Source organism: Rhododendron vialii, chromosome 2a (assembly GCF_030253575.1).
Source record: "Rhododendron vialii isolate Sample 1 chromosome 2a, ASM3025357v1".
Lineage (NCBI taxonomy): Eukaryota > Viridiplantae > Streptophyta > Magnoliopsida > Ericales > Ericaceae > Rhododendron > Rhododendron vialii.
Window position 1 is genome coordinate 11,382,747 of NC_080558.1, and position 27,590 is coordinate 11,410,336.

General features: G+C 38.5%; 1 protein-coding gene across 1 annotated transcript in view; it reads right to left on the reverse strand.

Annotated features, from left to right (window-relative positions):
- Window positions 1-1,037: 1,037 nt before the first annotated feature.
- LOC131316426 (disease resistance protein RPP13-like) overlaps window positions 1,038-27,590 on the reverse strand; it is a 116,691-nt gene continuing 90,138 nt past the window's right edge. The window contains exon 7 of the mRNA XM_058345783.1: window positions 1,038-1,635. Within this exon, the coding sequence (XP_058201766.1) occupies window positions 1,131-1,635 (505 nt within the window). The 3' untranslated portion in view covers window positions 1,038-1,130. The remainder of the gene's footprint in view (window positions 1,636-27,590) is intronic.

A 27,590-nucleotide genomic window follows, 5' to 3' on the forward strand; every position in this document is an offset into this window, starting at 1 on the left:
AGAGGAATAATTCTGAGATTGAGAACCAGAGGGATAACCACCAGTTTGATTAAATCGACCTCTATAAGAATTGTAACCACCTCCTCCTCTGTAACCACCTCTGTAGGAGTTATATCTGTCACCTCTGTAAGAATTTCTGTAAGATCCACGAAAACCCCTAGAATTCTGGAAATAATTTGGTGAATAAGGTCTGTTGCCCTGATGTGGAAAACCTCCCCGAGATGCAGTAAAAGCCACAGTCAGATCAGTCGGAGATTTAGGTTTGAGAGAAGATTCTTCATGAATTGCCTCAGAAAGAAGAAGAGAACACAGTTCCTCCATCGTAATTGGAGAAGGCCTAGTTCGAATTGAAGTCTTAAAGGCACGAAATTCATCAGATAAACCATTGAGAGTGATAAGAACCAAATCCTCATTATCAACTGGAGAGCCAGCCAAGGCTAATTGATCAGTTAGGGTTTTAATCTGTTGAAGATAAACTTCCATTGTGTGTGCATTCTTAGCAGTAGAATTCAAGCGATTCTTTAATTGATGAACATGTGATCTTGAAAGAGTAGTGAATCGTTTCTCAATATTAGTCCATGCTTCAAGACTGGAGTGACAATTGAGAATTACAGGATAGATCTGAGGAGAAAGAGTACCAGAAAGACAGCTCATGAGATGTGTATCATCCACCATCCACTGAAGAAATGCCGAATTAGTGATCTCCTCATTTGACGAATTACGAGCCGTAGGTGGTGGTGCCACGCCTGTGCCATCAATAAAGGAGAGCAATCCAGTAGCTTTCAGAATGTTCTCCCACTAATTCTTCCAAATGAGGAAGTTCGAAGCATCGAGTTTCACAGAAACAAAGGCGTTGAGATTGGAAATGAGAAGAGAGAGATTGGAAGATGGCGATGGTGTTTTTGTGGAAGAAGATGCTGTATTAGGGTTTGACATTGCTGAACCTTGCTCGTTGGAGCGTGAAGGCTCTGATACCATAAAGAGAAATGGAATCCAATATGATTCTTTTCTATTCAAGAACAATCAGTTTTACACCCACCATTGACAGTGATGAGATCAGAGCATAGACAGTAATTAAAACCGGGGGTTTATGAGTAATGCATCAATAGCCACTTTTTTCATGGTTCCAACTACCAATCATTATCTATGGCCAGGAGATTTGGGCAATCATCATCTCCTCTTGTATTTCTTCGCACTATCTGAATCTCCCTGGCCGATTCCTCAGCAGAGCAACTGCTCTTCCTTACCTCAATTTCGCGAAGTTCGTTTAGATTAGCAAAATCAATCGGGATCCACTTCAGATGTGTGCATTCTTTAACTACTAAGATCTCAAGTCTCGGAAATTGATTTTCGGAAGCATTCCATTCTCGGATGTGCAGATATTGTAACCTCAAGTACTTGAGTTGAGAGAACCCTTCAAGTTGATTTGTGTTCCAAATTCGTCCCTCACAGGCACAGTGTAATAATTTGAGAACCTCAAGCCTCGGCATGGTTTGGAGGATTGATAGCTCCTCCCACTTTAAGCCCGTATTCTTCAAAGTTAGCCGCATAACAGTCGGAGGAAACTTCAGCACTGGCAAACGGGTAGTTACCCAGTACGAAATATTGCGGCATTGGTTAAAACTGAGTGTCTCATTACTGGCTTATTTTTTTGTTTTTATTCATTTTTTTTTTGTATTTGTTAGTTTTTCGTCATTTTTTTGGAGATTATTGCATCGTCATGACAAGAAGAATTTAAAAAGTAAAAAAGTATGATCGAAATCTATTTTTTTTAAATAAAGATGAAAAAATTGGCTTATTGGCTTATTTTTTTCTTTATTCAAAAAAATTAGGTTTCGATCGAAATTTTTTACTTTTTAGATTTCTCTTGTCATGACGATGCAATAATTCCTAAAAAATTGACGAAAAACTAACAAATAAGAAAAAAAATTTGAATAAGGACAAAAAAAAAAAGTCAATTGGCTTATTTAGCTGAATGAGGCCGAATTGTGCAAGTTTATCGGCGTTACCAGGCTGGCCCGGCCTTGTCGTTTTGGCGTCGCTTGTTCGAACCCTGACAAGGTTGTTATTGTGGGACGGAGATAGCTGGTGGTGTTATTGGATGGTGGGTGTGGTTGCTGCGGTGATCTGCGATCTTGGTGACCAGATTTAAGAGTGTAGATTTGTTTCTGTAGGTTTTGGTCTATTTTTTTTTGCTGCGTTTTTTTCTTTTGGTTTCCTACCCCTGAAGGGGTTGTTTCCTCCCCTTCCGGGGTTTCCTTTGGTTTGGTTGTGCGCTCTTTCTGCGGCGAATGTTGTGCCCAGAAGGTGTGCGGGAGTGGGGTACTTTCTTGCTGGCCTCTCCCTTTGTGGCTTGATTCGCCCGTTGTGTTGTGAGAATCTTGCTCTTCTTGAGAAGATGTACTGTTTCTCCTATCAATGGAAACTCAAAAAAAAAAAAAAAAGAGTCAAAATGAAATTTGTAATTAATACGCTTATTTGACCCTTGAAATCAAGGTTTTATCTTTACATTTGATACCAAATCTGGGAGCTAGGATAATGATTCAACATGTTGGGGGGGAAAATGTGCATTGTTTCATGAGACCAGATATAGTTCAAATTTGGTCTCTATTTCTGGTAGGTGAGTCAATGTAATCGGCGTATATGGTAACCAGATTGATGTCTAACAATTATCGATTAACTGTATGCAAATGGATAGTTGATTACATTCCTAAATTTGGGGTGAGTCCTGGATAATAGCGAGTCAAATGAAATTCAAAATTTGAAATTAAATACTTTTCTTTGACCCTTCAAACCAAGATTTCTCTTTCATACCTTTGATAACGAATTCGACAGAGGTGCCAGCTTATATAACAGAAGCTATCCTAGGTTATGTTTCTCCCCTGTGCTATATCATTATTCCTTGTAGTATCATTTGAATTTCTCGCTTAAATCACTTTTTGCAAGGCTCCCTTGGAAAGAAACGAGGATGCATATCACTACGAGGGGGACGGCGCTTCTCTTTCTTTCTGTCCTCTTCGCTCTGATCTGCTGTTCGCGTTGCGATTTAATAGCTGACACCTGCAAGAAAACTGACTATCCGGAACTTTGCATCTCAACCTTAAGATCCGACCCTCTTAGCGAAACTGCAGATGTCGGAGGGCTCGCCCGCATTGTTTTAAAAGTTTTACTTGTGAAAGTGAATGCTACTCTCAACCGAGCAAATGAATTATCCAAAGAGTCTGAGGATCCTGTTGTGAAAGCGGATCTCGACGTTTGTGCTTCGCAGTACGATGATGCTATATATGATGAGATCCCTGAAGCCATTGAGAATTTGAGCAAATTTGCAGCAGATGAAGTTATTGTTGGTGCTCTTACTTGTGAGGATACATTTAATGAGGAGCCGGATGTGCGTAAATCGCCCTTGACAGCTGACAATAATATGTTGATACAACTAGCTTCAGTTGCTTACAAAATTATAGCATCCCTTGGTCGTTAACTAATTTCCTCCTTTGCGCCACATTGAATGAATAAATGAAGGAATTGATTGGTTTCTAGTCCGTACCGCTCTTTCCTCTTAAATGTCGACATTTGATTTGCAAAATCTTAAATCTGTGATAACTTTTCACGGTTGTATTTCTCTTGTTCTTTGACTGAAGTATACTCATTAAATCATACCGCTCGCAGTTGATTGATAATTTATTAGCCGTTTCTATTATGTGTGCAGAAGCAACTAAGAAATAGGAATGTAGTTGTTTGTTTCTTATTTGTTCGATCCTTTACAAGGTGCAGAGTTTTCTCTAAGGTTGATTTTGCGATTGGGATGCTTGACATTCTGGAACCTACTTTCTGAATCAAGTATGGACATTATGAGCTTACTGTCATGCTGTTCGGTTTAACAAATGCTCATGCTGCATTCATCGGTCTGATGAATGGAGTGCTTAAAGCTTATTTGGTTTGGAAAATTTATTGCTTTTGTTTTATTAAAAAGATATTCTGCTTCTTTTGGTGTTTTTTTGTTGTCGAATCGGTGGAGAAGAGGATTCTTCCTGTAAAACAAGGTATCCGTGAGGATACAATGGTAAATGGAAGGAGGGAAAGGATGGAGAAGGATTTGTGGGAGCTGCTGGAGCTGCTATTAGAACTAGCGCGCATTTGCTTGTGGAAACAGCACCCACGTCCCATTCTGCACGTTGTGCGCTTCGATTCTTGATACCTCCTTCCTTCTCTGGCCAAAACAACTCCGAAAACTGAGGGACTCAATCCGCAACACACCCACTGGATATCCCCTTCCAACATGCCAACAACATTAGCCATGCTCTGCCTCAGCATCGGGTCTTGGTGGCGGAACTACACCAAGGCTACCTTGGGCTGTAGCCCAGGTGGTCTCCCAAAAAGTTTTAAAAAAATAATAATTATACTCCGTGTGTAAATTTTCAAACCAAATGAGTTTAGCGGCAGCATCTCCGGCTTTCACCTATATTTTTCCTCAAATTTGATTCAAATTTTGGATAAAAACTCATTTTGGGTAAACACATCTCTAACCATCAAACCCAAATTTTACACATCTCCATCTTTCCCTCTCTCTAACTAGCCGCTGGAGAAATGGGTTAAGGCAAAAGTTGTCTCAGATTTGGGCAAAAAAATGGGTAAAACCCAAAATGAGGAAGGGTTTGGGTCAAAAATTGGAGAGAGATTTTTGTGATTTTTGCTCCATTTTTAAATTTGAGTCTTAAAATAGGTCAAGGCTGGAGATGCTCACCCACCATCCTTTTATTCAACCCAGCCAACCGTTACCCACCATCCAAATACTCCTAATTTCGGTCAGCAGGGGCAGAGGAAACGAAACATCATTGAAAATTGGGGAATGCTAGGTATAAAGAAAATTTACCCCGAAAATAGCAATCAATGGTTGAGAATCACTTTGATGATTATGTCACACACATCAAAGTGAATCTCAACCACTAGTTGATCTTTTCGGGGTACTTTCGGGATAAATTTTCTTTGTCCCTAGCATTTCTGTTGAAAATTTGAAATCGACTCTCTCTCCGACAAACCCTCTCTCGGCTCTCTCTCCGATGAAATCGACTAAGAGGTTACTCCTAAACTCGACATGAACACCGTCACGAATAGGTGCCTCAATTGCCCCTCTCTCTCTCTCCCTGTGTGTGTGGATTTCTCTCTCACTCCTCTCTCTCTCTCTGGGGTAAGGCAAAGCAAGTGCGCATGTCTATAATCTTTGCATTACTAACCACGTTTATATAATACCTAAATTTTATTGATCCTCAAAATTGTGTTTGGCCGTTGAACAAATAACCTAAAATTATAGGAAATTGTGATTATTAGGAAAAAGAAAGAAATGCCTGAGAATATAATTCTTTTGTTTCTTTCCAAATAACAGGGCCAGTGTGCATATGGGCTTTCCCTTGCGAGGTTCATGAAACTTCAATGGGTTTACCGTTTTAGACGGGTATTAATTATTAAAACACGTCTTGAACCATTATTTTTCCTTTTAGTTTGGATCCGAATGGGCCAAATATAGAACTCATCCACATTTGTAAAGGCCCATTATCAAACGGTCCACGCGGACTGGAACCAATATAGAACTCATTTTTTCTCAAGAAAAGAATAAAAGAAAAGAAACTGACGATGCATTCAGAAGTATCAATGGAATTGATACTTGAAGGAACAAACTTCGATAACCAAAAATCCGCATTGTTTCTTACCATTAACAAAAAAAAAAAAAAAAAGGCAAAAAAAAGTTTGATATGTACAAACGTTGGATTCAACCCAAAAGTTTTAGACTCGGTGGATGAGAGGTTGCAACATTAGATTAAGTGATCATTCATTTCCACGTGGAGTTGCTTTTGATGTTTGACACTTGTAGTCTCTTTTTAATGGGTGCTGTAATTTTTTTGAATCAATCATCGTGGCGTGTGAACTGTGAATTGTTAGGTTTGTATCTCGGATTTAGCATAAGATTGTTCTCTAAAGTTATTCAAAAAAGATTGTTCTCCAAATATGATATTGTTTCCTTGCTCCTATTAGTCTTGTAATAATTTCAAGATTAATGAATTTTTTCTTGCCATTCAAAAAGGAAAAAAAAGTAACTGTGAATTGTTAAAAACGTAGGATGAATTATGCCCTGCACCCTCTTATACTAATACCAAGTGAAGTGGTCATATAATACGATGTCAAGTAATCGCTCATATTATATCTACCCAATGAGACTTACACACTTTGTTTGGTTCTCTTCTCAGAAATAATCTTTCCTATTTCGTCATCCGTATTTTTTCGTCTTTAGTGATTTTTTGTCATTTTTTTTTACTTATTTTATACTTTTTGGATGTACATAGCATACCTCTATTCAAAAAGTAAAAGAGTTTGTCAAAATGCTAATTTTTTTTTTACTAAAGATGGAAAAATACACAAATCTATAAAACTTTTTTATCTACAAAATAAATCTCAAAATTGCAAACCAAACACAGTGTTGTCTGATAGAATATGATGTCAAGTGTAATTCCTTGCCTTACACTTCTGTTATTGCCTAACTGAAATTTTCTTTTTCTTCAAAAAAGAAGATTGGAAGTTAGTTTGCATGCTTATCTATACTATATACTAAAAAAAAAATGTAGTTACCTAAAATAAAAAAAAAGCCCTCCTCTCTTTTTTTTTTTTCTTTTTAACACGGGAAGAAACTTCTCTCCTTCATGAAATTTTCTCATATTTTTATTTATTGTTTCAACCTTTTACAAAATATAAAATCTATACTTTATTTTGCTTGAAAAAGAAACTAAGTAGCATCAATAACATAACAAAATATATATTTTATTTTACGGATGCACAAGACAACAGTGGTTAAGGACCAAAATGAGTCCCTTTTTCAGAAGAAATGATTTGAAGTATTTTCAAACTAGTAGTAATAATTATCAACACCAACACCAACACCACCAACAACAAAAAAAATGCTCCAAAGGAGTCGCAAGATTGATCAGAGAAAATTAGAGAACCACTGTCCAATTAAATGCAGCCTTTTAGTCACATTTTCATGTGTTTAAACTTCATGGCCCTCCATTTTAAAGGAGGTAAATCTCATAACCCAATTACAAGAGACTAGAGAGGAAGGAAAGCTACCAATTGATTGAAACCCCATTGACCTAACAGAAGTCATGTTTGGCTAGTGTAAGCCCAAGACTTAAATCAGCATGGAAACAAGTCATTGACAAAATCAGGTTGAGATTAGCTTCATGGAAAAGATGACACATATCAACTGGTGGAAGAATCACACTAATCAAGTTTGCACTAAACCCGTTCCAAAAAAAAAAAAAAAACTCAAGTTTGCACTAAACAGCCTACATATGTTCTATACGTCTCTCTTCAAAATGCCAGAAGAGGTTGCTAAAACCATGGTAAATGGAAGGAGGGAAAGGATGGAGAACGATTTGTACGAAAAAGGATTTGTGTGCGCCGCTGGAACTGCTATTAGAACTAGCGCGCATTTGTTTGTGGAAACAGCACCCACATCCCATTCTGCACGTTGTGCGCTTTGATTCTTGATACCTCCTTCCTTCACTGGTCAAAATAACCACCGAAAGTTGAGGGACTCAATCCGCGGCGCACCCACTGGATATCCCCCTTCCAACATGCCAACAACATTAGCCATGCTCGGCCTCAGCATCGGGTCTTGGTGCACAGTCCAATGGCGGAACTACACCAAGGCTACCTTGGGCTGTAGCCTAGGTGGTCTCCCAAAAAGTTAAAAAAAAAAAAATTATATGTAAATTTTCAAACCAAATGAGTTTAGCGGCTTTAACACCCACCATCCTTTTATTCAACCTAGCCAACTGTTACCCACCATCCAAATACTCCTAATTTCGGTCAGCAGGGGCAGAGGAAACGAAACATCATTGAAAATTTGAAATCGACTCTCTGTCCGATGACCGCTCTCTCGCTCTCTCTCCGATGAAATCGACTAAGAGGTTACTCCTAAACTCGGCAGGAACACCGTCGCGAATAGGTGCTTCAATTGCCCCTCTCTCTCTCTCTCTCTCTCTCTCTCTCTCTCTCTCTCTCTCTCTCTCTCAATTGCCCTAACCACGTTTATAATACCTAAATTTTATTGATCCTCAAAATTGTGTTTGGCCGTTGAACAAATAACCTAAAATTATAGTAGGAAATTGTGATTATTAGGAAAAAGAAAGAAATGCCTCAGAGTAGAATTCTCAAGGTTTCTTTCCGGATAACAGGGCCAGCGTGCGTATGGGCTTCTCCTTGCGAGGTTCATGAAACTTCGATAGGTTTTAGTCTGGATCCGAATGGGCCAAATATAGAACTCGTCCTCATTTGTAAAGGCCCATTATCAAACGGCCCACGTGGACTGAAACTTTCCAAAATAGAACTCATCTAACGTTTTTTTCTCAAGAAAAGAATAAAAGAAAAGAAACTGACGATGCATTCACAGAAGTATCAATGGAATTGATACTTGAAGGAACAAACTTCGATAACCAAAAATCCGCATTGTTTCTTACAATTAACCAAAAAAAAAAGAGGCAAAAACAAGTTTGATATGTAGAAACGTTGGATTCAACCCAAAAGTTTTAGACTCGATGGACGAGAGGTTGCAACATTAGATTAAGTGATCATTCATTTCCACGTGGAGTTGCTTTTGATGTTTGACACTTTGTAGTCTCTTTTTAATGGTGCTGTAATTTTTTTTGAATCAATCATCGTGGTATGTGAACTGTGAATTGTTAGGTTTGTATCTCGGATTTAGCATAAGATTGTTCTCTAAAGCTGTTCAAAAAAGATTGTTCTCTAAACATGATATTGTTTCCTTGCTCCCATTAGTCCTGTAATAATTTCAAGCTTAATGAATTTTTTCTTGCCATTCAAAAAAGAAAAAAAAAGTAACTGTGAATTGTTAAAAGTACGGGGTACCCAAAAAAAAGTAACGTTGCATTATTCACATCTTTGGACTTCCTAAAATATTGAACTACTCCTTCGAAGATGTTGCTTCCCGATTTTGTTTGCATGAACACGTACGTACAGGATTTTTATTTACCACATATATCGTCATCGAGGGGTGAAATATAATTTTTGAGGATTGGTGCAATCATGCATTCGTATAGCTGGGAAGGAGATGGAACACTGGCACTCTGAAACTTAACCTATTGAGCAGAGAATACTAGGAGGTTTATCAGACTTGAGATTAGAATCTGTTGTTGGGATTATGCCCGATAATCCCACCCGCAACGGAAGCGCAACAAATTAACAAAAACGAAATCACACACAAGAGAACACACACAACCAAAATACGTGGTTCCCCAAACTCGGGTACGTCCATGGGAGAGAGAGAAATCTTCCACTATATGAAAAATAGAGATTACAATGTGAGATGTAAAACCCTCACGAGCTCCTAACACACGGCTCTATACAATGTTTTACATTCACCCCTACAACTCTATTTTTCCCTCACATCTTTTCTCCTCTCACCTCCTGGCCGGTTTATCCGGCAACCCCCAAAGGGGCTGCCCTCTCCTTCTTCTCACAGTAATCTCGGCACAGGAAGCCTATAAATAGGCATAACAAAGGCCAGCACAAGAATCTCTTCATCTGCCGAGAATAATCTAGAGCCAAGCTCAACAAATGCTCTTTAATGCACTCTCAGCCACCAAATCATTTATTCAAAAACACATTTACTTCTTCAGCCAACTAATTTCATTAAAATTTCTTTTTCTTTTTCCAAACAATATTAACACCACATGGGCAAAACCCAACAGAATCTTCGAAAGCACTTTAGATGAGAATCTTTGAAAGCAGGTGACAACTTCTGCTCAGAATTTTATGTTTTTCCCCCAAGTCAGACAACCTAGTCAAGTGCATGTCCAATGGATTTAGTAATCCTCATAGTTGTTAAAAACCTACGATACATAATACGTATCTTACAATTTATATCGTTTCCTTCAGGGAACGATACGTGGATCCTATCATGTATCATTTTTTATAAAAATCCTACGATACGTCTGCGTATCTTACGATTTATACGCATATCCTAATTCTGTACGTATCCTACGATTACTTATTCGAAAAAAGTCAGACCTTATTTCAAGAAGCGGAATCCCAAATGCATTAATTTAAACCGTTTGATTTTATTATGACATCTTTCAAACCCTTTGATAGAAATTCAACCTTAATGTAGGTCTTGTATAAGAGAAAGAACTATACTTCGATTGTATTTTGTCTTACTTTTATTTTCCTAACAAAGAGAACATAGAGCCTTAATGTAATAGGCCCCAGTTGAGAGACTTGAAATTTTGCATCTTAAATTTTGTTTAAATGTAAACATAATTTGTTGGTGTTATTAGGTGTATCTACTTCTTAATTATATTTTAATTATGATTAACATTGTTGAAACATAAACTAAATTTAGTATTTTGACAAAGCTCCAATTGACAAACCCAAATATGATAGATATTATCGAAAAAGATATAAATATCTAGTTTTAGAAACTCTAAAATATCTAGCTCTAGAAGCTCTAGAATATCTTTGTGAAATATCTAGAGTTTTTTTTTTGTGAAAAATAGTCTCATGTATAATTCTAGAATTACCTCAAAGTTTATCTTGTATGAAAATATTCTTGTACTAGAGTCTTCTATAGAGTAGTACAACTAGGGATGAATTATTTTGTACCAAGTCCAAAAAAAAAATTGAGTTCAACTCTCCTTCCCCACTCTTGTCTTTAATACTCCCCCTTTTCCAAAATATATTGTCCAATTATACAATAGAAACTCCTACTTTTCTAGCAAACGTATCTCAAGATATACGATACGTATCTCGATACGAACTATATAAGTGAAAAAATGATACACGATACATATCCCGATTTGAAAACATTGATAATCCTTCACAAGTCTTGATGATCGGCTCAAGATACATCAAGATATTAGTTGTAGCATGAGACGTGAGTTGCCTAGGTTATTCTAAACTTTTGGGTGTAGCATGTTTTTTTAAGTATGAGTAGTCAACCATGGGATTCACATAAATGCACATTTTTTTTCCCCAAATGCATGCACACTTCTTGTTTCCACTCATGAGATATATTCGGACATTGGTTGAACCATGTCTTATGACTCTTTGATCGCCACATTTACACATTAGGATTAGAGAGATTATTCAGATTGGATAGTTGGTTCTCGTGTCCATGAGTATGTCTCATTTTGTTTCCTCGGCGATTGACCTTTTGGCATCTTGGTTGGATACGGTGTTCTCTTGGTTCTACTGAAAAAAAAACTATTCATGAGATTTCAATGCTTATCCAGGCGTTCATCGAGTACCGGACAATTGGGGGGCGATACTCTCCCTCTGAGGTTCGTGTCACAAAATGGATAGACCTTGTGAAGACATTCGTGTTGGATTGCTTGCTTAGTAACTAGGGATTGAGTATGAGGTAATCTTATTCCCAATATTCGTGTCAAACGGCGGTGGGGTGTAAAAAAAATGCATCTGTTTGGTAGCACAATAAAAAATTGACATAACAAAATACTCATTGGTTGAGGGAGCATTTATTATTGAGGGGGAGTTATTTCTAAACCTTGGGATGTCATTTGTGTCATCATGCCTGGTTTCACTTCATGGGAGGAAGAGTAGCTAGCATTCTTGGGGTACATGACAACTCTCAAATCCATGAATGGTGATCTAACTATTTTCTGACGTGTCACACACCCACTTTGTCATGGTCTCATATCGCACTCAATTCTAGATTCATTCATGCTTGGGATACATACAAGTTTACTCATGCATCTATTTAAAATTGTAGTGACAGTCGTTATTGAGCCTCATGGTTGAGCACTCACATCTTGAATTCTTGAATTAATGTGTTCATTTCCTATGAAAACCCAATTTATTTTGTGTTGGTAGTTGCCTGGTGTGGTAGTTTGTTTTGATTTTTGTGGTTGTTTTCGGGCTGAATGGAGCGTAGCTAGTATTTTACTCTACTTTGGTGCTTAATTGGCTTATGCTACTATGGTACTGCTTTCTAAACTTCCATTTGGTATATGGTTATTATGGAATATGGTCATAATAGTTTGATTTTAGTTTGTTTATCGATGTTATGATCTGTTGGACCTCCAATCTCCTTTTAATCCTTATTGATCTAGGTGCTTGTTTATGTGTGTTCTACCTTTGTCATTCCAAGACAAAAAGGGGTGTAGGATTATTGTGATTCTAACCGATTTTGTTTCTTCGAGTTGTGGTTGCAGCAGATTAATGAATTAGGGATACAGTGTTATTCTTGTAGTGTGTTTTGTCATGAAAGTGTCAAAGGGGGAGATTGTTGGGTCCAAAAAGCGGTGCTATTTTTTGGTTGGCAATTCCATTGACAAAATGCATATTCTTTTGTATCCCATTATTTATTGAGTTGTATTTTTTTTTTTCATTTTTTTTGGAGTGTTTGTTTTTGGACATTGAAGGGAAATGAAGAAAATATATGTATTTCTATATAGAGAGTTCGAAAATTAGGCATAACTCAAGGGATTTTCAGCAACCTATATATATATTGGCATGTTAGGGTTTGGTATGTGGACGGAAAAACATACAGCAGCCATACTTTCTTTGAAGGCCAAGATACAAGGGGTGCTTTTAGAGCAGCCTCATCTTTTTTTTCCCGTTTGAAGGCTAATATACAGAAGCCCCATTTGACGTGGAGCTTGCAGACCTCAGGGTCAGGGGTGCTTTTACTTTGGATCTTGAGTAAAATGGGATCCATGGATCATTAAGCATACAAGTATCTTCTTCAACTTATTTGAGAAAAGCCCTAAGGAGGATTCTTAGGCAAGTTAAAGTCCTTCGGTGGATTCCGGGAGGCAAGCGGATCGAAGCCTTATGGATTCAAGGCGGTCAAGCACTGGGGTGTGGAGAACGTAGATTCAACAAATAGGTCTTAGGCTCAATTGTGAGGATTCAAATCGTAGGGTAAGATTACTTGTAACTACACAATGTTTATAGTCTTTGATTCCTTCCTGTGGTTTTTTTCCCCAAACGTATATCTGGTGTTTATCTTTTTATTGCTTCTCATTCGTGTGATTAGTTTATTTATCAATTGGTGGATTGCTTTATTAAAAAGATAAAAATAGCAAATATTTATATACCTAGGCGAGCTTGGATTTTTCAACTGTTACTGAGTGATTTATCCATGTTGGCAGGAGGAAGCTGGATGCTTAGAGCATCCGCAGTAGGAATAATCAAAATCGATAACCAAAATGTGTCACGTCAGTATTTGATTATCTATTTAGATCATAATCAAATTTAACAAACTTGACCTCCACATTGGTTATTTTTGTATCTCTATAAAAAAAAAACCTCCACAATACGCAATGCACCTATGTCCAATTGCAAACGAGTTCCAATTACGCACCCGACCACACCAAATTATTCTCGATGAGACGATTCTAATGTGAGGTGTTTTTTAATTTTTTAGTTTTGAATTTGGTTATTGAGTTTTGGTTATTGGTAAAAATTGTTAAGTTTGGTTATGGAATGGGTGAAATTTGGTTATTTGCTAAAAGACTTGTAACTTTGCTTATTACAATGTGAGGTGTTTTTTTAGCATTGTTGTTAAGTTTGCTTATCCATACCAATTTGCTTATTACAATGTGGATGCTCTTACTCGGGTAAGATTGAGTACGAATGTGAATTTTACTTTCTGCAACCATATTCATTAAAGCCAAAAAAATGTTTATGAGGCCTATAGTTCAAAATTAGATTGATATTCTCTCATGTAGGATTTAGAATCCGGTAACTAGATATAGTTCAATAGCTCCTAATTCATTATAAAGTGTTCACAACATTGCAAGTATGTTTTGTACCGTCGCATGCTTGCAGATTTTCGAATCACTGCACATAACATGTTTCATCAGTTCATGTAATGGCAACATAAGCACCTATAAAAAAAAAAAAGTTTTGTTTTCAGTGCTGTTATGCATTATTCTGACGTCTTTGGACTTCCTAAAATATTGAACTACTCCTTCGAAGATGTTGCTAGATTGGATTTCTAACTTCTCGATTTTATTTGCATGAACACAGGATTTTTATTTACCACATACATGTATCGTCATTGAGGGGTGAAACATAATTTTTGAGGATTGGTGCAATCATGCTTTCGTAGCTGGGAAGAAGATGGAACAACTGGCACTCTGAAACTTAACCTTATGAGCAGAGAAGACTAGGAGGTTTATCAGACTTGAGATCAGAATTTTCGAAAGCACTTGAGATGAGAATCTTTGAAAGCAGGTGACAACTTCTGCTCAAATTTTTTTTGTTTTTCCCCCAAGTCAGACGACCTAGTCAAGTGCATGTCCAATGGATTTAGTAATCCTTCACAAGTCTGGATGATAGCACGATGGACGATAGGTGGATATTCCTGTATTCCTGTACTACCCCAAAAGAAAAAACATTTCCTGTTCAACAGAAATGGTTTTTGGAGTTCCCTGTGCATGTAGGTCCTTCTGCCGGATTTTTTTTAGGAGAAATTTGAATATCTAGTTTGATGGATACAAGCTACAAAATTGAACCTTTTGGCAGTGCCCATGGATTTACATACTTGGGACTCTTAAAATTTATAGAGGTCATCCGTCATTTATACGCTGAATCCTTGGGAAGGAATAACAACTACGTTAGTCTTTCTACAGATACCACTCAAACCCTTAATTCACCTCGAGTTTCTTCATGTTTGCTACTATTTGAGATCCGACAATGCTTTTAGGATAAGAGGGTTTACTATCTGGGAATTATATTAGCAGGTTGCCGTTTTATTTCGATGTGGTTTCCCATCCTCCTTCATCTGTTGTTTTTTTTTACCTTTTCTCTATAAGAATTTCGGTTTCTTATCATAAAATGATTACTTTATCGCCATTCGTGTGGGGTACTCTGATAAGAGCATGGTTATAGTACACACTGCACTCTCAAGCCCCAAGATGCAACCTAGAGGTTTGACTGGATATGATCTCAACTAAGGCTGGTTGTGGTTTAGGCCCTTCTTTTAAATCCAACACTCCAAAATGTTAATGTTGAGGCTGACCATGTTCCGGGATGGATTTACATTTAAATGTTGGACAGATTTATGTTCATTAAAATTGTGGCTCATTGTTATGGCTTTACCTACAATCAAGAAAGCTATAAGGAACGTAATTATGAATCTCGCTACATGTTATAGAAGTATGATGTCCGCTTTGCCGAGAAACCAAGTTGGACCACTTATTTCTTTTCTTGTTGACATCAATCACATCAGACTTGTTGTCAATATGCATTTTAAACATGTCTAATATAGTTTTGAACATGTCTAATATAGTTTCGTCAGAGGTTACACCACCAACCCATCATCCATAGTTTGATTTAGAGCATTTTTGTACATCTCACTACCATCTGGACGCTCTAATTCTTTGACTACAACCTTTAGATCAGTGTATGACATCCAGTCTGGGTCAATCTTAAGTGAAGTCACATTTCCACCAACATACATTATTCTTGGTCCCTCCCTCATATATATACCCTCCATGGTAAAAATAGAAGTGTTAGAGCATCCTTATTGTAATAAGTAAATGAGTGTGGATAAACAAATTTAACAACAATGCTCAAAAAACACTCCACATTGTAATAAGCAAAGTTATAAGTCTTTTAGCAAATAACCAAATTCACCCATTCCATAACCAAATTTAACAACTTTTACCAATAACCAAACTCAATTACTCAAAAATACCCCACATTGGAATCGTCTCATCGAGAAGAATAATTTGGTGTGGTCGGGTGCGTGATTGGAACTCATTTGCGATTAGACAGATATGCATTGTGTATTGTAGGTGTTTTTTTTTTGGTTAGGGATGCAAAAATAACTAATGTGAAGATATAGGTTGTTAAGTTTGATTATGGACTAAATGAATAATCAAATACTGAAGTGACACATTTTGATTATTGGTTTTGTTTATTACCATTGCGGATACTCTTAGTGATGGACAAGCCATTTATAAAATGGAAGGTAAAAAAAAAACAAAAAACAAATAGATGATCCAAACATAGGCTAGAGTCATAAAATGGGGCAATCAGGAAACAAACACCACAAAAGCTACTTACTTCTAGCAAATAATAGGGGGAGAATTGAATCTCGATATTCAATTCTAGAATAAAAACCGCTAGTCATTAATCCAGAATCAAATAAAAAAACATGGGGAATGATTCTGGTAATTAATCTAGTTTTGACCATTCTACTGCGCACAACTGTTGATCCAAATGCCAAACGGTTTGACCCGTATCCAAAAACCACAAACTTCTGGGCTCTAAAAAGATAAGGAAATGCCCAAAGCCCACCAGCCAAGCCTAGTCCAGTCCGACGAACCACGGGCCTGGGTTCACGGATCCACGAGCCCACAGCCCCCTCACGGCTCGGTCTGGGCAGGAGCTCGTGGCTTATGGATCGAAGTCCAAAGCCCACATAGCGTACGTGCTCCCTCATCCGAAAAATTTGGGTACCCCCAAAGGGTCCAACCTTTAGGCATTTTTTGCATGTGTATGCCTATCTATGGTTTCTCCTCAAACCAATGTGGGACTAGGTGACTTTTCAGCTTCTCAACTTACCCATTATGAGAGACAATTTCTCATTCATCTTTTAATAGAATTAGTTTAAACCCCTTGCTCTAAAACCCACTTGGGCCCACCTCGCGCAGTGTGAGTCCCACCAAATTCTCTTCTGTTAAATTTCAATTTTCCAACATTTTCTGCGCATTAAGGGTTAGGGTTTGTGGCGATTTGTGGGGTAGTATTGTGGTGGTGATGGGGGTTGTAATTAAGGGTTGCAGAGGGTGTGGGTTCAGTTGTGGTGTGGAGGTTGTAGGTGACAAGTGGTGGTGATTGATGATTGTGGTGGTGGTATCGAATCGGTGGTGGTGGTGGTAATGAATTGTGGTGAGTGGTGGTGGTAGAGAGAGAATGAGAGTTTTTCAGTTGCCAGAGGAAATGAGGTGGTTACGAGTTTTTTTTTGATGCGAGAGGGAGCCAGCAATTAGTCAGCATAGAATGCAAAAAAAGAAAAAGAAAATCCACATCAGCAGTTCCGTTAGCAATTGGACAGATTTAGACTGCGGGTGCCTATTTTAGGGGGTTTTGTAAGTTCAGGTATTTATTTGGAAAAAAAAAGAAGTATAGGTGCTTTGGAACATTTGGATAAAGATTAAGGGGCGAGATGAAAATTTCTCAATACTTAAATCAGGGTTTCGAGTCTTTCACGGACCCCTTTTCCTTGCCACTTCTACGTCGCTTCCTCTCACGTCCGGACATCAATAGACGACAATGTCGATGGAGTTGATGATATCGCAGAGGTGAAGAGAATTTTTGATAGGCAAAAGGTACATTCGCAATTTGGTTTTACAGTGGTGGTAATGAATAGTGGCGAGTGGTGGTGGTAGAGAGAGAATGAGAGTTTTTCAGTCGCTAGAGGAAATGAGGTGGTTAGGAGTTTTTTTTTTTTGATACGAGAGGGAGCCAGCAATTAGTCAGCATAGAATGCAAAAAAAAGAAAAAGAAAAAGAAAATCCACGTCAGCAGTTTCCGTTAGCAATTGGACAGATTTAGACGGCGGGTGCCTATTTTAGGGGTTTTTTTTGTAAGTTCAGGTATCTATTTGGAAATAAAACGAAGTATAGGAGCTTATGGAACATTTGGATAAAGGTTAAGGGGCGAGATGAAAATTTCTCAATAGTTAAATCAGGGTTTCGAGTCTTTCACAGACCCCTTTGCCTTGCCACTTCTACGTCGCTTCCTCTCATTTTCGGACGTCAATGGACGACAACGTCGACTTCAATGTCGATGGAGTTGATGATATCGCAGAGGTGAAGAGAATTTTTGATAGGCAGAAGGTACATTCGCAATTTGGTTTTGTTTTACAGTAGCATTGTGGTGCATCTAACTTCTGCTTTATGGTTACTGCCTTAATACAGTACCTCTTAGTCACTTTGGGTTTGCATATTTAGCGTCTGTGGGAAACCATTGTAGTTATGTTCAATTTAGAAGAGTTTTGAGTTGAGTTGAACAGTTCGACGAAGGTTCTCTAAATTTGGTTGCAGGGCCAAGGTATTCAACCCTATAAAACGGCCCGTTTGGATGCGGGTAAAGAATTGTGGGTATAAGTTAATAAGGGAATAAGATAGTAGGAGGTATTAGTTAATACGGGAGGGCCCATATTGATGTGATGTTTATGGAGGGGGATTAAATAGTAGGTTGTTTGGATGAGGTATTAGAGAAGGGTGATTAAATAGTACTTCGTTTGGATGAAAGATTAACAGGGGGTATAAGGAAGGGTGGATGATGTAAAAAACTGTCAAATGACCCTTTTGCCCTTGTGCAGTGCCTAAATTCATTATGTATTACGTTTTATATATAATTGCAAATTTAATTATTCTTTCACAATTTAAGCCGTAATATTTATTTGTACTAACAAATTAATGAATTTAGTATTATTATTATTTAAAAAATTATATATAAAATTTGGTTTTTTTAAAAAAATTCGGGGGTTTTTTTTTTAAATTCTGGAATTTTTTTTTAAAAAAAAAACACATTGTTTGGTAGTTGGAAATGTGTCCATCAAACTAGTTAAGTCAATTCTCATATGCATAACAATATTATTTGGTGAAAATGTGTTCATTTTAATTAATTATTAGTGAGGGTGTATGATAGCACATGGTCTCGTATGCACACAATCATTTTTCTTATTCTTTTCTTCCTTTCTTATCACTGTTAACTTTTCTTTTCACCGTTTAACAGAGAAAGAGGGAGAGAGGGAGAGAAAGAGCGAGAGAACTCCGGCGGCAGCAATAGCGGCGGCAGAAGAAGAAAATGAAGAAGAAGCAGCAGCAGCAGCTTTGACTGGTTTGATCCCTCCTCTCTCCGATCTGTCCTTTCTCCGATCTGTTCTTGTTGCTACTGTTCTTCTTCTTCCTATTTTTTGTTTATTGCTCCAGAAAACAAAAAACGGTGTAGGGGTTGGGGAGGGGGATAAGGAGGGGTGAAATCGTCAATTTTTGAGGGGGATTAGGGGTATAAGTTATGGATACCTCAGACCCTGTCCATAGGTAAGACCCCCTAATACCCCTTTCTCCGGTATTGCACAAGAATGGGATAAAACAATACCCAACCTCAAATGGCTTCCCAAAGGAGGGATAAGCCGTGGGCCCAGGTATAAATGGGGGGTATTAGTTATCCCCCTTCATAAGCCGGCATCCAAACGGGCCAGTCAAATGCACCTTTGAATCGTTTGGTTGGTTTGGATATACTTTATCTTGAGTGGTGTCTATAATATTCCCCAATCGCTTTTCCCTTTTTCCATGGCCCATATGCATTTGATGTTCTCAGTAGTATTGGCTGGATCCATTAGGAGCCATTACCAACAATGGTGTGCATTTCCATGTATCCAGAAAAAGTGATTAAATGCAGCTTGTATTCGGTAGAGATCTATAATATGGCTTTTGTGCATCTAATTTAGGCGCAGCTTGTTACTTCTTTGCAAGTAGGTGTTAACAACTACGCAGTCGCTCAATTGTCAGATACGCCACTTTTATGGTGTGAGGTTTGGAATTTGAGCAGATGGAGGAGGTCATCAAACCACTAACATCTTCCATCTGGAGAGAAGGGAAAAAAAGGAGTAGGTGTATGACATACTTAAAGTCCCATATTTGTTTTAGGGTCGATAATTGGTAGGCCCAATCTAATAATCTATACTCAGAGATAGAAACTCGTGTTTGGATCTTGAATTTTTCAAGGTAAAGGAGAAAATGAGATTATTTTTGTATGTTGATTTAATACGAATTATCTATACAACACAAAATTGATTTTTTTTTTTTCTTCATATCTTATGCCTATTCCTTGTTTCTTCAGCTGCATTTTGATAGGGAAGATGTTGCTGGAAACGCTTTCCAAAAAGTGTGTTGGTCTCATGCAAAAGTTTATGAATAGCGCTTGAAGATAAAGGAACAACATCAGAAAAATGCATAGGTATGCTGAATCTTTGTGATTTTAGGAATTGGCAGGTTTATTTGCAACTTATCTCTTCATGTACTGGCTTCGGGCTTGGTTGACCTACTTGGATACTAAGATATGTCCCGTTTCTCTCTAGTACATATTCAGTAATCCGATAGTAACACGAGGCATTATCTACATAGTGCTCCCACACACCGATTGAGCAAGCAATTTTTTCTGCGAGACAATGTGATTGGAGATGGGAGGACACCATTGTGTAGATGGATAACCGGCATCCTTTAGGAGTTTTGGATGCTAGGTTGTGTGCAAGGGTGGAATTTAATTTAAGCAGATCTCTACGGGTTGGGGTTAGCTCTATTGTTTCTAATGGAGGATGGAAATGGCCTAGAGCTAGGAGTGGTGTAACAAGGGACATTGTGGCCCTCACTCCTCTTGGGTTTCTTCCTAATCCTTCTCAATCTGATAAGTAGTTTGGCTGACCTCTAAGTCTAGTTCTTACCCTACAAAATCTTCGTGGGGGGCTAGTAGGTTTTCAAGCCAAGTGTAGCCCTGGTGGAAGATAGTCTGGTGTAAAACAAATGTGCCAAGGTGGGGTTTTATTGTTTGGCTTCCCATTTGGGGAAAATTTGGCCACAAGGGACAGGCTAAATGGATGTGGTGTGTCTAGCGAGACTCGGTGTGTGCTATGCACGATGAGCATTTTTTCTCTAATTCCCTATGTTTGTGCTTGTATGGCAAGAAGTTTTGGACTAAACCTCCTATGGCTTTGAAGGATGAGATCAGTTGGGCTGCATTTTAGGAAAGGAAAGTTTTTGGTGGACTCACTTTATAAGTTATTATCTTCTACTGCGTATTGGTTGTTAAGGTAGAGGAATTCAAAGGAATTCTTTGGGTAACGGGGTAAGTGGAGTGAATGCTTCAACCTTGCTTGCAAAAAGTGAAGGAGGAAGTCAGGGCTAGAAATTTCGTATTTGCAGAATTCTAAAGATACTAAAAGGATTTGCTATGCTTTAAGGATCCAACTTCCCCCGTCCAATTGCTTGTTTGTTGTATTGTTCTGTTTGTTGTTTGTCTTGTGTAGCTTGCGTTTTTGGTTGGGGACTACGCTGCTACTATATTTTGTAATTTGTTTGGTTTTGCCTCTAGCGTTTGGTAGGGTTTTTTTTTAACCAGTGTGTTTTTCCAGGAGGTAGTGTGAGTTGCAAACTTTTTGTTATGGTTGTTTTCGTATAAAATGAGTTATTTACCACCAGGAAAAAAAAGGAAGAGAAAGACAATGCACACACCAACATTGTTATAAATGTCCAGTTTCTTTCTAGTACATATTCAATAATAACACGAGTTGTTGTCTACATAGTGCTACCACACACTGATGGAACAAACAAATTTTCTTGCAATGTTAATCGCTTTTGTTAGGTGGTTTCTCATTGGCAGGAGCACCACTAGATAATGCTACATTACATGTTGGAATATGGAATTCTTTAAAAATTGTACGTGTACATGTACCAGAATTTCATAGTGGTCATGATACTTGAGTACATGAATTATATCAACACCATATCAAATCTTAACTTCACTTGATCATGACCGACAGTCTATGTTAGCACAGCTTTAGCAGTTGGAAGAAAAGACAGTGGTGTCAGTAAAAGAATGGGAAATAGTCGAAAGAGAACTCGAGGAAATAACAATGGGGATGAATAAATGGAAGGAGGTACTCCCTCTGTCCCGATTTGTTCGTCTACTTTTTACTTCTTTTTTATTTTTATTTTTATGAACTGGTTTACTTTTTTAATTTAATATCTAGAAAAGTGATGGGTATTTTTCTTTTTGTGTTGTAGGCTAGTGAGGTGGAGCCCGTATCTCTTTCGGACCCATGATATTTAGGTGTTAATATGGAAGGATTGTTGGAGCAAAATAGTGGTTTCTATTTGTGTGCTGTTTTTTTATGGGAGGACCTGGAACTCTTTGCCATATCTTGTTTAATAGAAAATTACATATTTAGGTAGAAAGAGTTCATTTTGTTAAATGAGCTACAGGGGTTATAGTTTCTAGCATCATTTTTTTGATAATTCAGGCGACGTCCGAGCCAACTTTGGCCTTGATAACATGTTTTCTAGTAATTACAGAAGTGTTGGTGCTTGTCCTTCTTGTGGTTTGCTCCTAGATTGATCTTTTATTGGGAGTTCATCGTGGTAACAACATTATTTTCGTTGTAGGACGTGGCCTTTTGCCCCATAAAGCCTAGTTGGGGAATTTATGGCCTCGAATGTTGTCTACCCCCCTTATTATCTTATTCCCTTCATAAATAATACACCAAAAACTCATACTGCATCCAATCGAGCCCTAATTTCAACAATCCAACACCCCAGACTACCGGCCAATCATTTTGTGTGATGTGGTTTACAAATTGATTGTGAGGTGGACTTCAATTGGTGGTTAAGTAATAATCTCTATATAGTATAGCAATGAGTATTTTGTTCTCTTCTACCCTTCAGGCTGATGTTTAATGCAACAACAGTCAAGGCCATAAATTCCCCAACCGGGCTTTATGGGGCAAAAGCCCACGTCCCACAACCAAAACAATGTCATTACCACGATGAACTCCCAATAAAAGATAGCTTACACTAGAAGGACAAGCACCAACACTCTGTAATTATTAGAAAACATGTTATCAAGGCCAAAGTTGGCTCGGACGTCGCCTGAATTATCAAAAAAAGGATGCTAGAAACTATACCTCCTGTAGTTCATATAACAAAATGAACTCTGTCTACCTAGATATGTAATTTTCTATTAAACAAGTTATGGCAAAGAGTTCCAGGTCCTCTCATAAAAAACAGCACACAAATAGAAACCATTCCATTATTTTGCTCCAACAATCCTTCCATATTAACACCTAAATGTCATGGGTCCGAAAGAGATGTGGAGCCGGAGATATGGGCTCCACCTCACTAGCCTACAACACAAAAAGAAAAATACCCATCACTTTTCTGCTATTAAATTAAAAAAGTAAACCAATTCATAAAAATAAAAATAAAAAAGAAGTAAAAAGTAGACAAACAAATCGGGACAGAGGGAATACCTCCTTCCATTTATTCATCTCCGTTGTCATTTCCTCGAATTCTCTTTCGACTTTTTCCCATTCTTTCACTAACACCACTTTCTTTTCTTCCAACTGTTGAAGCTGTGCTAACATAGACTGCCGCTCCTGATCAAGTGAAGTTCATATTTGATATGGTGTTACAATTCACGTACGCAAGTGCCATGACCACTATGAAATTCTGGTAATTTTTAAAGAATTCCATATTCCAACCTGTAATGTAGCGTTATCTAGTGGTGCTCCTACGAATGAGGAACCACCTAACAAAAGTGATTAACATTGCAGGAAAATTTGTTTGTTCCATTAGTGTGTGGCAGCACTATGTAGACAACGCCTCGTGTTACTATTGGATTATTGATATGTACTAGAAAGAAACTGGACATTTATAACAATGTGGTGTGTGCATTGTCTTTTCTTCCTTTCTTTTTTCCTGGTGGTAAATAACTCATTTTATACGAAAACAACCATACATAAAAGTTTGCAACTCACAGTACCTCCTGGAAAGCACAACTGGTTGAAAAATAACCCAACCGAAAGCTAGGGGCAAAACCAATCAAATTACAAAATACAGTAGCAGAGCAGTCCCGAACCAAAAACACAAGCTACACAAGACAAACAGAACAATACAACAAACAAGCAATTGGACGGGGGAAGTTGGATCCTCAAAGCATAGCAAATCCTTTTAGTATCTTTGGAATTCTGCAAATACGAAATTTCTAGCCCTGACTTCCTCCACTTTTTGCAATCAAGGTTGAAGCATTCACTCCACTTACCCCGTTACCTAGAGAATTCCTTTGAATTCTTCTACCTTAGCAACCAATACACAGTAGAAGACAATAACTTATAAAGTGAGTCCACCAAAAACTTTCCTTTCCTAAACTGTAGCCCAACTGATCCCATCCTTCAAAGCCATAGGAGGTTTAGTCCAAAACTTCTTGCCATACAAGCACAGACATAGGGAATTAGAGAAAAAATGCTCATCGTGCATAGCACACACCGAGTCTCGCTAGACACACCACATCCATTTAGCCTGTCCCTGGGAAGCCAAAGAATAAAACCCCACCTTGGCACATTTGTTCTACACCAGACTATCTTCCACCAGGGCTGCACTTGGCTTGAAAACCTAATAGCCTCCCACGAAGATTTTGTAGGGTAAGAACCAGACTTAGAGGTTGAGAAGGATTAGGAAGAAACCCAAGAGGGGTGAGGGCCACAATTTCCCTTGTTTACACCACTCCTAGCTCTAGGCCATTTCCATACTCCATTGGAAACAATAGAGCTAACCCCAGCCCGTAGAGATCTACTTAAATTAAATTCGACCCTTGCACACAACCTAGCATCCAAAACTCCTAAATAATGCTGGTTATCCATCTACACAATGGTGGAGGAGGTGGTGGGGATAGAGGAGTGAGCGGTGGATGGTGGCGGGAGCCCCTGCGAATTTTTGTGTGAGGCAGAGCGGCCGAGGGTGGCGGGAGGAGCCCCTGCGAATTTTTGTATAATTGTGTTTCTCTTCGAATTACCCGTGCAAATTTGTGAGGATGACGTGGGTGTTTGCGGCGGCGTTTAATCTGCCATGTGAGGTGGATTTGTACTTGCAGCACCAGATGTGGAGGCGTTCGACGGCGGCGGCCACATTGGTGCCGAGGAGTTGTAGTGTGGGGCAAAATATTACTTACACCAGCTGTAAATGCCGTATTTACCAAAATATAATTGGTGCCTGATAATAATGAGAGGCATTAATGCATTAGCAACGAATATTTGAGTGAATATTTAGAAGGAAAAGACCGGGCAACAATATTTAAAATTATATTCTTTTGGCTGAGAAAGGAGTGTGTGTGAGAGGCCAAAGGATGAGAAATCGAGGCTCAGGGACGAGTTAAAAAGGCAAATGTCTGCAAGATTTTAGATAATTCTTATTCTGTTGTCTTAAGATCAATCTACAAGACTACAAGTTCTTAACATTATTTTATTTCTCAATTAGCAAATTTGGATAAAATGCAGGACGCCGGAGCAGGGAAGAGCGAGAAGGAAATGCCTACTGCCTGTTTTTTGGAAACTTAACATGAGAAGTCATAAGGCAGTGTGTTGGATCTTTTAAGTTGGGGCTTTGGTTTGTGTTTTATTTTTCATCTTGTTCATAGGCATCTGTCAAATGCAGGAAGCTTCCTTGTTTTAATTTTCTTGCCTGCATGCAAATGATACCTGAGGAAAGCACTCCACGAAAGGGAGCTTCTTCAGCTCTGTTCAATTAACACGGCTTTCCCAGGTTTGCCGGACATCATTTTCCGGGCTCATTTCGATGATTGGAACTGTTTCAGGAACTTCCCTTCCGTCACTATTCACGAAGCACGTCGCTATAAACATGGTTTCATGACTAGAGTCCATCATAAGAATAAGGAATATTCCGTCATATGCCTCAAGAGACTGCCACCTGTCCCCTATGCCCTATACTTGCTTAATCATATCAGAATTCACAGGGATTTGCTCCTACGTACTACTCATGGACTTGGGCTATGTTTCCACTAATTGACAAGTTCTGAACCAGTCAATAGTGGTTTTATCTTTATTTTAATTTTTTCGCATTTGTTAGTTTTACGTCAAATTTTTATGAGATATTGGTTTGTCTAGACGAGAAAAATAAAAAATATAAAAAAATATGACTTTTACACTAATATTTTGGAAAATATCCAAAGAACAGCTCAAAAAGTCAATTGTTGTTTTTCTTCGATATTTTTCATATAATCCTTGTTGCTTTCACCGCTTTAACACTCCCCCCCCCCCCCCCCCCCCCCCCCCCCCCCCCCCCAACACTTGTATGTGGCCACTGCTCTCCAGCCTCTTATCTCCAAAGTTAACCCTAAGGAACTTGTGATTACCTAACCAAGTGTAACCCTTTTAAACTACCCACTAATTAACCACGTACACCCTCAAATATAGCAACCTATTAATTAAGTTATTTTAGTACGGTACAAAACTAATTACTATAATTAATTATACTTGTACCCCCAAAACTATAGTAATGTCGACAATGCTTATACTATGCGTAGAGATAAAATATTAATTAGGACCCAAACATTAAAACCAAGCTTCTAAACGGGAAAATTTATTAGCATTACGAAAAGAAAAGTTAGGGCATAACAATATTCCCTTTTGATAGCTCACGATGGGATAGTTGATAGGCAGTGTGGAAGTCCTTCCAGAATGCTATTGATGGTTGGAGTTACCAATGCCAGTGTTGGTTTCATGCATCATATGATTTCTATTCCATAAATTTTTGTCTCATTAGATTAGATTCATTACCAACATAATTTCTATTCCAGTTTCTTTTGGGTATTTCAATTGAAAATTGTGCCTTTTTGCTTTCTTAATGTTGCATTGAATTGATATGCAGTGGGACAAATAAAATATTTATTTTGTTAATCTTAGTTACGGTGGTGTCGTAATAAAACGGTGCTCCCTGTCTCTCTAAAAAAAAAACCTTTCGTCTCCCTCTCTCTCTCTAAACCCTCAACGAGATCTAGCTGCCGGGAGGGTTGCTAGTAGGCTTAATGACGTGATCTTGTGGCGATTGGAGGGACTGGATCTCGTGAGTTCTCCCACCGTGCAACACTCTTGAGTGTTGCCGATTTTGGCCTAACGGCAAGTGGAGCCTTGCGGCAGGTTTTTTGGTATGGCCGGTGGAACAGAGCATGGATCTACTCGGAGCTTCAACGGGTGACGAAGAGGCGGCAGTAATCGTCGGCGTTCATGGATCCTTGGCTCTCGGAGTTTCTAGTCGTTTATGAGGATCGTTGTGCTGGTTTCTCGGCGGCTTTCCATGGGGTTCAGGCGTGTGAGGGGATCGGACAACATGGGTCATTGCTTTCCTCGATGTTTGGTGGATTTGTTTCTTGGCTAGGGCGGGTGTTTCTAGTGGTGTTGGTTGGCCTGCTGGGGAGGTGGTCGTTGGTGAGGTGAGCGGCAGCAATGGTGGTGATATGCATAGGGCAGGTTTTGGGGTGTTTGGACTGGGCTTGGCATTGGGTTGGGTCCGACCCGTTTTTTACTTGAGCTGTATTTTCATATTTGTGTTGTTTGGCCCTTAGGTTTTATTGTGTTTTAATGTTTGATCTGAGCATTTTAGGCCCTTTGGTGTTTGGGTTTGGTCTGTTTGTTACGGGTCTACCCCTAGGTGTTTAGGGCTTTGTCCCTTCAGGTATTCGTCCTACTTTTGGTTGGATCCTCCTTCCCTCTTTCCCCACTTGATGTACCCTTATCAATTTTTTTAATAATATTTTTCCATTTCAAAAAAAAAGAAGATGATATTCTTAGTTTTGTTAATTTGCTTTTTTATCAGGTTTATATGAAGCAGGGGTTGGTGTTGCAGATGGTAGAAATTGAATGGGAGAGCTTGGGGTAAATAAGGCGATGGAGCTGGGCAGGTGCCTAAGGATCACATGCAATAGGTTTCAGTTTCAGTGTAGAAATATTGCAAGGACATGAAGTCATCCTACTA